The sequence below is a fragment of the Rana temporaria genome, chromosome 5, assembly GCF_905171775.1.
Source record: "Rana temporaria chromosome 5, aRanTem1.1, whole genome shotgun sequence".
NCBI classification, from domain to species: domain Eukaryota; kingdom Metazoa; phylum Chordata; class Amphibia; order Anura; family Ranidae; genus Rana; species Rana temporaria.
The window spans coordinates 258,739,057-258,753,604 of NC_053493.1; the positions used below are offsets into that span (position 1 = coordinate 258,739,057).

Below are 14,548 nucleotides of genomic sequence, written 5' to 3' on the forward strand. Positions count from 1 at the left end.
AAAGGTCAATTGCCTAAGAACATTCACAAAATAATTGGAGTCTCACAGAATGGGTGGAGATAGAAGGAGAATTATGGCCAAAGCTCTTTTGCCCATATTTCTCATGTGGGTCACATGAGTGCACATAGTTCTGCACTCCTGGGTCCCAGATTCACCCGACAGTGGGCTAAAACCTGCTGTAGGCTGATGGCACAGAGCTGGTCCAGGCTGTACAGGGATCCTAAGCTGCCCAGTTGCTTGACTGGCAGCTGGCTAAGCCTGTCAGCATGCTGCTGAGAGCCTGAGCAAGCCGCTCTCCCCCTCCCCAGCCTGATGCTCCAGAGAGCACTGGAGGGGCAGAGCATAGAGTGGTGACTGACAGTCACCGCTCTGTGCTCAGAGTGGACCCAAGAACTGAGCGTTCAGTGGTCTTTGACCGATCAGTTCTAGGTGTAAAGCCAGTGAGGGACAACTGCAGCATCAGATCAATGCTGCAGCCATCTAGGTCAGGATGTGTTTTTTTTTCATTCCCATACTTTTTAATGAGCATGCACTAGGGGCAGCCCTAGCAAGTTTGTTTGTCAGAGTCCAATTACCTGAAGGTAGCCTGTATATAAAACATGGTTTATGAATACAAGCACTGTGTCCTGCACTGTACAATAAAAAGATATTGTTTGTTTTCCTGTCATCTACCTTGAAGATATGAAATTTATGTTCACCATTTATATGCTACATAATAAGTAAGATCTGAAAGTCTCTATGTGCAACCGATGCTTGTAAATCACAAGGAAAGAGAATCGTTCACCATTCCCAGTTCTGGTGTGCTTTTTTCATCTTAAAGCAGTTTCGCCCAAAAATGGAACTTCCTCTTTAAGGGAAGGTAACCCCCTGACATGCCACATTTGGCATGTCATTTTTTTTGGGGGGGGGGGGGGGGCGGAAACCCTCTTTTTAGAGGGATTCAGCTCCCACTTCCTCCCTGGGCACAGCGGCGCCGGAAAGAAGATCATCTCTCCCCCCCTCCCTCTCGGAAAAAATCTGGAACATTTCACAGGTCCCAGATGATTGCTTGGCAAATCACAGTGCGCATCGCGACTCAAGCAGTGCGTGCCCACAGTAGTGATGCCGGCGCCGCGGATAGGAGGGAGAGACGAGCAAGGCTTCATTGCCCCGCATCGCTGGACCGTGGAACAGGCGAGTGTCCGATTACTATGCAGTATTTGTAGCTGCTGACTTTTCATATTTTTATCTTAGTAGGAAATCCACTTTAATAATGGTGGTCTTTTAAAAGTTTAACACAAATTATATGTAACGTATACTGTATTTAAACCCCAACTAGAGAACATTTAATTTCCTAAAGCGCTGTGTATCATAAATAATTACCATTAAAATAAAAAAATCATGGGACATTTTTTTGTTTTTATTCTTTCTTGCATTTCTGCGCTGATCTTCTCCAGTCTTTTTTCAACCATTTCTTGTCTACATGCATTGCTCTAGCGTCCTCTACATATTATTCTGGACTAGCTTCCTGACAGAGACAGCTTGTGCAATGTGTGTCAGCATGGCTGCTTGTAAGCTCCACCAGGGGTGATTTGGCAGCAGAATTGAGAGAGTTGTATCTCCATAACAAGAATTATTTTAAAAATAATCTTTATGAAAGCATCACCAGATTTTATTTTAATGAAAGCTGCATATTTAAAAAGTGTGAAAGGATGCTTTGAAATAATATTAACATGTTAAAGCTTACAGCATCTCACAAAAGTGAGTACACCCCTCACATTTTTGTATTTTTTTATCAATAACAATTTTATTGGTCAAGTCTATTTCCCAAAGACAACCTCTGGATATGACGCTGAGCACGTGCACTCAACTTCTTTGGTGAACATGGCGAGGCCTGTTCTGAGTGGAACCTGTCCTGTTAAACCACTGTATGGTCTTGGCCACCATGTTGCAGCTCATTTTCAGGGTCTTGCAATCTTCTTATAGCCTAGGCCATCTTTATGTAAAGCAATAATTCTATTTTTCAGATCCTCAGGGAGTTCTTTGCCATTGGGTGCCATGTTGAACTTCCAGTGACCAGTATGAGAGAGTAATGCCGCGTACAGGCGATTGGACATTCCGACAACAAAACCATGGATTTTTTTCCAGACGGAAGTTGGCTCAAACTTGTCTTGCATACACACGGTCACACAAATGTTGTCGGAAATTCCAAACATCAAGAACGCGGTGACGTACAAGACGTACGACGAGACGGGAAAAATTAAGTTCAATAGCCAATGCGGCTCTTCTGCTTGATTCCGAGCATGTGTGGAATTTTGTGCGTTGGAATTGTGTACACACAAGTTTTGCTGTCGGAAAATTTGAGAACCATCTCTGAAATATTTGTTGTCGGAAATTCCGACAGCAAATGTCCGATGGAGCATACACACGGTCGGATTTTCCGACAACAAGCTCACATCGAACATTCGCTGTCGGAAATTCCGACCATGTGTATGTGGCATGAGAAAGATGAAACTAAATTTAACACACCTGCTCCCCATTCACACGTGAATTGGGCCCAATTTGGACATTTTCACTTAGGGGTGTATTCATTTTTGTTGCCAGCGGTTTGTGTGTGTTGAGTTATTTTGAGGGGACAGCAAATTTACACTGTTATACAAGCTGTACACTCGCTACTTTACATTGTAGCAAAGTGTAATTTCTTTAGTGTTGTCACATGAAAAGATATAATAAAATAGTTACAAAAATGTAAGGGGTGCACTCACTTTTGTGAGATACTGTATATATGAGTTTAGTAATTGGTTTTAAATCTACTTTATTATTACGAACATGTTGTGTCGCTTATAGCAGAAAAAATACTACCATCAGGTAAGTCATAGACTTTGTAGAGGTGAATACACCTTTCATATTTTTAGGCTATATACCCAATAAGAACTAGACATTACCAAAAGACACCATAAATTATACTTTTTAACAGGTTATGCATTTTTTATTGAGTTTGTTAAATATAAACAGAACATTTTCAGCATACAGTGTACAACAGTATCATTGACAGAAGGTCCAGAAGTATATTCAAGTACAGACATCACTTAAAATTGGTATTAAAGGACAGGTAAAGGTGATAACAATTGCAACCATAAATCATCTGCAACCATAAATCATCTGTAGCAGCTATCTGACAATTTTAGATATACTAGGTTAGGCAGCATACATACAGCCCGAAAAAGGCTTTGCACTATTTTTTCTGCTTCCTCAGTAGATCAGAGTATAGAATTTAAACGAGAGAGGGAGGGGCAAAGATGCACCAATTTCTCGTCCTCCAACCACAGAATGCCTTGTATTCTGTGAAAAAACACAACGCTTTTAGTGAATGGGTATGGAGTGAAGAAGGGATGTGGTGCAATCGGAGACCTTCATGGGTGTTAGCTGCTGCTCTCATGCTCGCAGCACCCAGAAGTCCAGTGAAGTGGGCTTATGATGGGTATATGATTATGATTACTACTATACAGCAGCACTGCAAACACAGCATACCTATTATTACCTCAATCCTACATAGCTGGTGCGGTAATAACAATAACATTTTTACTCAGAGTTGGGCTTTAATAGTTCTAACATACCGTATTTACTTTAAGAAGATTGGCTTTTAAAAAGAGTAGAAGTACATTGGTTTGGAAAGTCTTCAAATGACTCACTCCGTTGTGTGAGTGTATATTAGTATAACAGCTTACATACAGTGAAAAATATAGATGCTAATGAAACAATACGGACATTTTTACAATTTAGACATTTATACCCGAGGTGAAGATCATACAATTTAGCCATCAAATTATCAATTAGGAAAGTAAAGATATAATACAAATGGTAGTAACCTGAAATCTATTGACATTCACAACACATCCTAAAAATGTTTCCCCCACTTAAAGCAGAACTAAACCCTCCTATCGTTTTCAGCCAAGAAAGCGGTCATCTTGGCCTTTGATTGATCTTCAACTGCCATGATGCTGCATATGTGATCAGTTATGACACCAGCCATTTGAGGGTTTGACAGTTTGGTTGAGAGTTCATGCAACTGTGACAATTACAGTCCCGGAAAGTTCTAGGAGTGTAACTTTTTTAAACCGTTAAATCGATGGGTTTAGTTCCGCTTCAAATATTTAAAATGCCTCATGAATGCGATTTTGGTGTCACAAGGTATATTTTTTCATAGAAGTAGTCAAGTCCCCACTTTCGCTGTCTTTCAGTAATTGCATCAACTTTCTTCAACAGTTTATAATTGCAGGCAGAACCTGAAAGCATATAAAGGAAAATTACTTTAAAACAAATCTATATCAGTAGGCCATATTTTGGTTCATCATCTGCTGGTTTCAAGTGTTTTATTTTTTGTTTAAAACTATGAAAGGGTCAATTCATGCATTCTGCAATGGAAAAACACCAGTCACCTCTAGGACACACAGAAAACAATTGTTTTGCTCTGTATCCTATTCACACTGAAACGCAACCTGGAGCTGCGCTGCAGTGATCGGTGTTATAATGCAGACATGTTGCATTTGATCACAGTGCACTGGACAGGATCACATATCACTGTACAGCAGTGCAGGAAATCATGCTGCTGTACAGTGACACAAAGGAAGTGTCACTTTTGTGCACTTCAAATAAACGTAAAAAAAAAAAAAAAAAGAAAGAAAAAAGCTATGTGATGCATTGAATTGCGCACCATACCGCCCCCTAACACCGGCTCACTGCAGCTACAATGTTTTTTGGGGAACGAGCCTTAAAGCTAGAAAAGGCACGTTATGCAAGTCGGAAAAAAAACTAAAATCAAAATAGAATGGGTGGTAAACAAGATCGCCTATGACTCTATGAAGACCCCTACTGCCTAAATAAATAAAAGATGGTCAACATACTTGTACCAATGTTTGCAGGAGTATTTTCTAAAAGGCCATAAACTTATATCACAGAAGCTAAAGTACTTACCAAACAGTCGCTCTATATCAGATTCAGGGACATAAAACGGTGGCCCTAAAGGAAAACACACACAGCGTTACTCAGTTTTCATAAGGCATGGAGCCGGCTGACTTTTAAATTCTAGAATTATATCACTGGGCAAAAGATATAGCTGTACACAAACATTGTTAGACCTGAAATCCAGTCATCTATCTAAATACACAGATAAAATACATATATGGGCTGTTTCACCTGCCATAAGGTTTGCATTTTTGTTCATCCAATTCTGAGATTTAAATAACCCTGCCAGACAATACGGCCAGCCTAAAGACCAGACTTTTCATACCTGCACCAGTCTGTAGGGTTCAATATTGAATTGCCCCCCCCCCCCCCTTTGCAGCTATAACAGCTTCAACTTCTGGGAAGGTTGTCCACAAGGTTTAGGAGTGTGTCTATGGGAATGTTTGACCATTCTTCCAGAAGCGCATTTGTGAAGTCAGGCACTGATAATGGCCGAGAAGGCCTGGCTCCAGGTCTATGCTCTAATTCACAGGTGTCAAACACAAGACCCGTGGGCCAAATCCGGCCCTCCAGGGCATTTCATGTGGCCCTCACACCTCTCCTGCAGCTGCAGGAGAGCTCCAGCCCTTCTCTGGTCCTACTCCAGACCTTTACTTTCTGCTTTCAAGCAATGCATCCAGCTTCTTTCCAGCAGCAGCATAAGGAAAGGGGGGTACACTGTGATGTAAGGGAGAGTGGGGGATTCAACTTCTGATGGTGGGATGGCTCTTGTCATCTGATGTAAGGGGAGGGGATGCGCTGGACATCTAATCTTACAGATACAACCGGCCCTTTTGAGGGCAATCATAATGATGATGCGGCCCACGATAAAATTGAGTTTAACACCCCTGCTCTAATTCATCTCAAAGGTGGTCTACCAGGTTGAGGTCAGGACTCTGTGTAGGCCAGTCAAGTTCTTCCACCCCACTCTATGTCCTTATAGACCTTGCTTTGTGCACTGGTCCAAATCATTGGGGGGGGGGGGGATTATAGTGTGGGGTTGGTTTTCAGGGGTTGGGCTTGGCCCCTTAGTTCCAGTGAATAGAACTCCTAAGGCATCAGCATACCAAGACATTTTGGACAATTTCATGCTCCCAACTTTGTGGGAATAGTTTAGGGATGGCCCCTTCCTGTTCCAACATGACTGTGCATCAGTGCACAAAGCAAGGTCCATAAAGTGAATTTGTGGTGGAGGAACCTGACTGGCCTGCGCAGAGTCCTTGCCTCAACCTGATAGAACACCTTTGGCATGAATTAGAGTGGAGATTTGGAGTCAGGCCTTCTCGTCCAACATCAGTGCCTGACCTCACAAATGTGCTTCTAAAAGAATGGTCAAACATTCCCATAGACACACTCCTAAACCTTGTGAACAGCCTTCCCAGACGAGTTGAAGCTGTTATAGCTGCAAAGGGTGGGCCAACTCAATATTGAACCCTACAGTTCATGTGCGTGTAAAGGCAGGTAATATTGTAATATAGTGTACGTGTTGACACGCCATACAGGGGTTGGGACAACCAGAGACAGCATTAAGCATGTAAATATGTTTTCTTGTGAAAAAAAAAAGCATGTAAATATGTCATAAGTTTACAGGAGAAGGTCAGCATTTATGTATTTTTCTGTCAGTGTGACTTCTTGTGTGTCATACCACATGGCTCATTCCCTTCTAGTTCCATGGCCTTCCCAGGTATAGCAATATTTTAAGCCTGTAGCTAAATTTAGACACCATCAGAGTAGAGCTAGGTACATCCTAACTGGAGCTGTTATAGGCAGTGATGCACACCCTGACCAGTCCATTTCTTCCTTTGGTCTTTTTCCTGCATTTATCCTATTTACTGGCTGAACGTTGGATTGTTGGATTACTGGATGTGTCTCAGCATGTCTGAATATGTATTTGTACAACCAGATGTAATTCTGCTTCTATTTACCCTCTTCTCAGGCCTAGGAGATTCCAAATCCACTACTACTGACCAGCAGGGGAGCCACTGTCACTGCATGTAAGAGGTTACACCATCATTTATGTTATCTTTAAATTATGGAGTGCAACATGCAATGCTCTAGAGATTGTCAACTAAAGTTATATGTGGCAATAATTCACGGCACATACATTGTTTGGTGCTCATGCCAACACCATTAAAAAGTTTGCCCTAGAAGACTTCTTCTTTGTATGTGTAAACAATTTTCCACTTCCGGTTTGCTCAACTTGTTATTACAAAAATCAGTATTAGGCCTCTTGTACAATGCAGCTTAAAAAAAGCTCAGTACAGTTTTTTTTTTTTACTGAGCTAAAATACAGCCCATTAATTGTAATGTGCCTATGCACACAGACATGCAAAAAATAGAAAAAACTGCATTTTTGGTCAGTAATTTTTGCCCCATGCGTGCAAATGCACGCGATTGCGCACAAATGGCCATTTTCATATTGTGTAGAGAAAAACTGTGAGAATACATTTTTGCGCGTGCATGCAAAATTGCGCGAAAATTGAATGAATGCATATGCGTGAAAATGGGCGCAAATACATACAAAAAAAAAACGGTTGAAAAAGTAGATGCTCAAACAGGAGTATCGTGTGCAAGAGGTCCTAATGTGTCATTAAACTCAAATAATCAACAACTGCCATTACATGGTGTTCATACTCACTCATCCACCAAAGCATTTGTTTTCTGTAGACTTCAAACATTCTGGTGTATTCTGCTGTTCACTTGTCCCTCCCTCCTCCTCTAAGTCCCCACTGCAGTCCGAGATTGTGTAGACCAGCTTCTGACATCTACTGAGCATGCTCCAGTTTCAGTTCCCTTCTAAGCCGTTCATTTGCTCTTTTTTCTTATTTTTGCAGCTCATGTGACTATAGACACAAATATGTGGGTGTATACACAGCGGTAAATTCCCCTTCCCTCCCTCCTCCTCCGTGTCCTCATATTGCTAAACACTATGGCCCGGATTCACGTAAGGCTGTTTTATGTTGCGCGGGCGTAGCGCATCGTATTTACACTACGCCGCCGCAACTTAGAGAGGCAAGTGCTGTATTCACAAAGCACTTGCGTCCTAAGTTACGGCGGCGTAGCGTAAATGGGCCGGCGTAAACGCGCGTAATTTAAAGTAGGCTGGTAGGGGGCGTGTTGTATTTAAATGAGGCTTGACCCCATGTAGATGGATGGCCAAACGAACGGCGCATGCACACGCATGCTCAGTATCACATCGTATTTACGTCCAAGGATACGCCGGCTCAATGCCTGTGACGTGAACGTAACTTACGCACAGCCCTTTTCGCGTACGACTTACGCAAACGACGTAAAAAGATACACTTTTTCCGACGTCCATACTTTGCATGGGCTGCGCCACCTAGAGACCAGCTTTAACTTTACGCCGGCGTATGTCTTACGTAAACGGCGTAACTAATTGCGACGGACGTACGTACGTTGTGAATCGGCGTATCTTGCTCATTTACATATTTGACGCAGAAATCAAGGAAGCGCCACCTAGCGGCCAGCGTAATTATTGCACCCCAAGATACGACGGCGTAGGAGACTTACGCCGCTCGTATCTTGGCCAAATCTATGCGCAACTGATTCTATGAATCAGGCGCATAGATACGACGGCGGCCATTCAGACTTACGACGGCGTATCTGGAGATACGCCGTCGTAAGTCTTTGTGAATCCGGGCCTATGAGGGCGGGATAGAAGATAGTGATTCATGGAGGCTTCACTCTCTTGTTAGTCCCAGCACATACACACCATAGACACAGGAGGGGGGGGGGGGTATATGATTGGCAGAACCTCCTTCAGATATCTTTACGGTGTGAAAAAATTGTCAGTCAACTTAAACTATACCTGCACCATGTTATTGCAAATTAAATACAGTATATAAGAAAAATTCCTCCCAATGACACCAATGAAGGGGCACAATTCCTCCCAATGACACCAAAGAAGGGGCACAATTCCTCCCAATGACACCAAAGAAGGGGCACAATACCTCCCAATGACACCAATGAAGGGGCACAATTCCTCCCAATGACACCAAAGAAGGGGCACAATTCCTCCCAATGACACCAAAGAAGGGGCACAATTCCTCCCAATGACACCAATGAAGAGGCATTATTCTTCTCAATTACACCAATGATGAGTCACAATTTCACTCACCGACACAAAAGATGGGGCGTTTTTTTTTCCTCCCACTGATGCCGACATATTTTTTACTCCGGATGGCCACAGTCCGGCCCCCCTAAAGTCTAATGCCGCGTACACACCATCGTTTTCTGCGATGGAAAAAAACGTCATTTTCAAAAACGTCAATTTAATTGACCGTGTGTGGGCAAAAACGTCGTTTTATGTCTTCTAAAAAACGACAGAAAAAAATTGAAGCATGCTTCAATTTTATGTGTCGTTTTTGGCCGACGTCGTTTTCTGTGTTCTAAACATTGACCGTGTGTACGTAAAAACGTCGATTTAAGCCCGCGCATGCTCAGAAGCAAGTTAGGAGACGGCAGCGCTCATTCATGTAAAACGACTGTTCAGAATGGAATCAGCACATTCGTTAAGGTGTTTTTCAGCTTATAGACAAGAAAACGAAATTTAAAGCACAGTCACTGAAAATCACGAATCGTATCTCACCAAACTTTTACTAACACGCAGCAACACGATATCAGCAAAAGAGGCCGTCTTCCGCATGGAAACGACCCTTTATAGTGACGTCGTGCGTGATTGACGGAACTGCGCTGTGCTAGAGCGTTGTGAAAAAGCGATGGTGTGTATGCTACGTCGTTGTTCAAATTGAAGTTTGAAAAATGACGTTTTTTTAAAGCACATAAAGCGTCGCATTTTTCCATCGCAGAAAACGATGGTGTGTACGCGGCATTAGGGACAGTAAACTGACCCTTTGTTTAGAACGTTTGGAGACCCCTGGTTTAGACCAATTTAAATGGCACTGGAAGACCGTGAAGTCAATGTGGTAACATATGAAGTAGATGAAAAATGATCAAAGACTTGACTTGCTTACCAAACATTAGTGCTGCCACATGAGATAAAATAACTCTTGTAGGATACATAACAAACATAGGAAATGTAGGACACAAACAAACATTTTAGTTATTTACCTGTCATCAACTTTGGATCGTATTCAAGGACTACAATCATATAGCGGCTATCCTTATTTAGTAAAGATAATAGAAGACTGGCGTAACTGTTCAAAAATACACAATAAAATGAAGTAAGTAAAAAATGCTAAATCTTAACAAAAAGACAGGAAAAGCATGTGCAAAGAAACTGTATTTTCTACCTGTAAACCCATCATGTGTCTGTATATATGTCTGTAGCAAAGGTCTAAATGAATGAATGCACACATTTTATACCTAACAGTGCCTTACAGCCAATGCAGTGTGGATGTCTTTTCTGCTGTAACTTCCCAGAAATATAACAAAAAAAAAACCCTCTTTCCTCACTGTTAGAATATTACACCACAAATTATAATTAATGGAGCTCTGGCCTTTTTTCCTGTTCACTCTGCAGTTGCTAATTATACTAAAGAATTATTTCAGAGAGTCGCGGCAACAAAGGGGAGTGTGACTTGTCTTTGCTCACAGGTATTCAATAGGAATGTTAGCTACTTGAATTATATAACGCCAATGTATGAAAAATTTGCTACAATAAACATACCGTATATACTCGAGTATAAGCCGACCCGAATATAAGCCGAGGCACCTAATTTTACCACAAAAAAATGGGAAAACGTATTGACTCGATTATAAGCCTAGGGTGTCCATGTGCATGCCTCACTGTGCCCATGCCTCACTGTGCCCATGACTAGACTGACGTTTAACATGGGAGTCTATGGAAGGGGTGCCCGGCTTTGAAAAATTGGTGCCCCCCGGCCTTAGGTCCCCCAGACAACAAACTTTGCACACTTGTAGAATAAGAGTGGGGGCTACATGTGTGCCAGGGGACCTACGGCTGGCCAGTACCGGGTCCCCAAAGTCAGAGAGATCAGGCGCAAAAAGGTGACTCGAGTATAAGCCGAGGGGGCATTTTCAGCACAAAAAAATGTGCTGAAAAACTCGGCTTATACTCCAGTATATACGGTATTCTTGCCCACAGTAACCATGCAGCTTCTAGATCTAATTTCTGCAGTCCAGGTATGAAGATGAAACAATGATTCCAAATGGTTGCTATGGGTAGGAAGTAAATTTCTCTTCGTTACACTTTTTATACACCAGACAAAGTTTGTTTATACTAGGCATGTTTAAAACTAAACTTTAGGAACAAAGTAATTTAAAGCTCAACTATAGTCAAATTTCCACTGGGGAAACGTAAATCTAACAAGAACAAAGAGGTCTGTGTCCCCCATAAGGAATTTCTCTACACGTCCTCTAAATTTAACAAGGGTCAGACAGAACAGTAAGTAAGGGGGATAACTCAGAAGGACACAGACATGAATAAAAAATGTGACATCTAACCCTTCTCCACCATAAACTAGAAAAAAAAAAAAAAAGTTGGTCCCTGTTTGACTTTATAACATAGAAGTAAAGTTGTGCTTTGCCTATGCTGGGCAAAACAACTTTGTCTTTACTATCCTGTCCTGATGTTCTACTCTTCCATGGAGATTAGAAGAAGAAACCATGTGTAAGCCCTAAGTTGATCTCAGTCAGAGCTTAGACAAAGCTAAGGACTTTCTTACAGGTTTCGTGAAAGCCCACCCAATGCGAACTTTTGGGTACAACAAAGCAGGAATTGATTGCAAAAAAGAGGCTGAAGCCAAGAGGTAGGGCCCCCCCAGAGCATATTATGTAAAGATAGTGGAGAGAAATTTCTTTGAGGTGTTTTGGAGCAGGACACAAGGAGGGGAGGACATTTTCCTGATTAAGGTGCAAGGAGGAAACCACCGTGGGGAAAAAAATAAGCTTTAGACCCCAAAGAGACCTTTTCCTTGTGTAACACTATTAACCACTTAAGGACCGCCTCCTGCACATTTACGTCGGCAGAATGGCACGGCTGGGGACAGGCACGTACAGGTACGTCCTCTTTAAGTGCCCAGCTGTGGGTCGCAGGCGGGCGCGCCCGCGACCCGGTCCAGAAGCTCCGTGACCGCAGGACCCGATCGCTGCCGGAGTCCTGCGTTCGGTCCCCAGAGCTGAAGAACGGGGAGAGCTGTGTGTAAGCACAGCTTCCCCGTTCTTCACTGTGGCGCCGTCATTGATCGTGTGTTCCCTTTTATAGGGAAACACACCGATTGCCACACCCCCCTACAGTTAGAAAAACAAATAAGGTCACACCTAACCCCTTCAGCGCCTCCTTGTGGTTAACTCCCAAACTGCAATTGTAATGTTTACAATAAACAATGCATTTGTAATGCATTTTTTGCTGTGAAAATGACAATGGTCCCAAAAATGTGTCAAAATTGTCCGAAGTGTCCGCCATAATGTCGCAGTCACGAAAAAAAAAATCGCTGATCTCCGCCATTAGTAGTAAAAAAAAAAAAAAAAAAAAAAATTTAATAAAAATGCAATAAAACTATCCCCTATTTTGTAAACGCTATACATTTTGCGCAAACCAATCGATAAACGCTTATTGCGATTTTTTTTTACCAAAAATAGGTAGAAGAAGAATACGTATCGGCCTAAACTGAGGAAAAAAAATTTTATATATATTTTTGGGGGATATTTATTATAGCAAAAGGTAAAAAAATATTGCATTTTTTTCAAAATTGTCGCTCTATTTTTGTTTATAGCGCAGAAAATAAAAAACGCAGAGGTGATCAAATACCACCAAAAGAAAGCTCTATTTGTGGGGGAAAAAAGGACGCCAATTTTGTTTGGGAGCCACGTCACGCGACCGCACAATTGTCAGTTAAAGCGATGCAGTGCCGAATCGGAAAAACTGGCCAGGTCCTTTTGCTGCCTAAAGGTCCGGGTCTTAAGTGGTTAAAGGCTCTTTACAGGATAAGGCCACAAGTTCAAAGACCCTTCACACAGAGGTGATAGTAAAGAGAAAAAAAAAGTTCAGTAAGGTTGAGATTTGCCCTTTGATGGTACTCAAAGCCAGATGCTGATCTAGACAATACTGGAGGAAAGACAATTCGTCCCAAGGAGTATTTACCAAGATCAAATCTCTTGATCTCACACCTTGCAAACGGGTTTTCTAGGTTAGATGCTAGAGTTTGTTAGAAGCTGACTTTCAAGCTTTTAAGATGGCAGGGGGGACCTAATCTAAAGCCCTGTACCATCTGTGTATGCACTCACGAATCCACGGACAGATAGAAGCTGTTGCTGTTGCTGATGATCTCCTCATACGGATACAAATCCGTAGATCCCGTCACTTAGGCTGCTCCCCCACGCATTACGTCACTCGACACGTGACTTAGTCATGGGCACAGTGAGGCATGGGCACAGTGAGGCATGGGCACAGTGAGGCATGTACATGGACACAGTGAGGCAAAGTGAGGCACAGTGAGGCATGCACTACACAGATGGTGTAGTCCCTGTCCCCCCTCCTTATTATACAATATTGCACCATGAGTTTTTTCCTTCTTTTTTCCTTCTTTCCCCTTTTGTCTCCTTATGAGCTGTGGTATTTTTGGAGTCTTTTCAAGTGTCTGCCTGAATGAGTGAGAGGAAGTCCTGTGGATCATTCAGCTCAATACAGGACTTCCTATCTCAAGTCAAACACTGTGATACTGTGCTATTGGTTTGCCTTTGTGTTTTTTTGCTTGCATCTATTTTTACTGGCACTGATTATTTTGGCATTTGCTACCAGTGTGCATGCCTGGTATTGGCCATTCATGCACACTCCATACTTTGTATGCAACATTAGTTAATATTAGCGCATATTTATATTTTTCATTTTTTACTGGGTATATAGCTTCTTTATCTTTCAACCCTTGCCTATGTTCCAGTTAAGGCTAATGCCATGACCGCTGCCCCAAGTTTACTGTTTTAGGGTGACTTCTTTTTCTTGCAGCAATCTATGAAGTTACCCTTGCGTGCAGGGACTAGAGTTGTGTCTTCCCACACGGTGTGCGTCAACAAAAATGCACAGCTCTAGGATTGCTAAACACTCCCCTGCTCCTCTCTCCTCCCGCTCCCCTTCTCTAAGCTAACATACTGGCAGTAGACTTCACTGTCGAGTCTTTTTATGTAAAGACTGGAAGTTCAAGGAAGCAGCACCGAGAGAGCAATAAATTGTAAACTGCAAGTAATTAGCAATGTCGCGTACACACGATTGGAAATTTCAACAAAAAAAGTCCGATGTGAGCTTTTAGTCGGAAATTCCAGCCGTGTGTAGGCTCCATCGGAATTTTTCTGTCGGAATTTCCGCCAAGAAAAATTTGAGAGCTGGTTCTTAAATTTTCAGACAAGAAATTCCAATCGTCTGTATGCAATTCCGACGCGCAAAAATCCTACGCATGCTCGGAATCAATTTGACGCATTCTCGGAATCATTGAACTTAATTTTTCTCGGCTCGTTGTAGTGTTGTACGTCACCGCGTTCTTGACGGTCGGAATTTTGTGTGACCGTGTGTATGCAAGACAAGTTTGAGCCAAGATTCTGTCAGGAAAAAAATCGACGGTTTAATTGT

At 42.2% G+C, this 14,548-nt stretch overlaps 1 protein-coding gene across 2 annotated transcripts in view; it reads right to left on the reverse strand.

Annotated features, from left to right (window-relative positions):
- Positions 1-3,525: 3,525 nt before the first annotated feature.
- Positions 3,526-14,548, reverse strand: part of LOC120940748 (thiopurine S-methyltransferase-like) — a 36,816-nt gene continuing 25,793 nt past the window's right edge. For both annotated transcript variants that reach the window (XM_040353774.1, XM_040353775.1), the window contains exons 7-9: positions 10,075-10,160; positions 4,954-4,998; positions 3,526-4,265 (exon numbers count right to left, since the gene is read on the reverse strand). In XM_040353774.1, the coding sequence (XP_040209708.1) occupies positions 4,144-4,265; positions 4,954-4,998; positions 10,075-10,160 (253 nt within the window). In that variant the 3' untranslated portion in view covers positions 3,526-4,143. The remainder of the gene's footprint in view (positions 4,266-4,953; positions 4,999-10,074; positions 10,161-14,548) is intronic.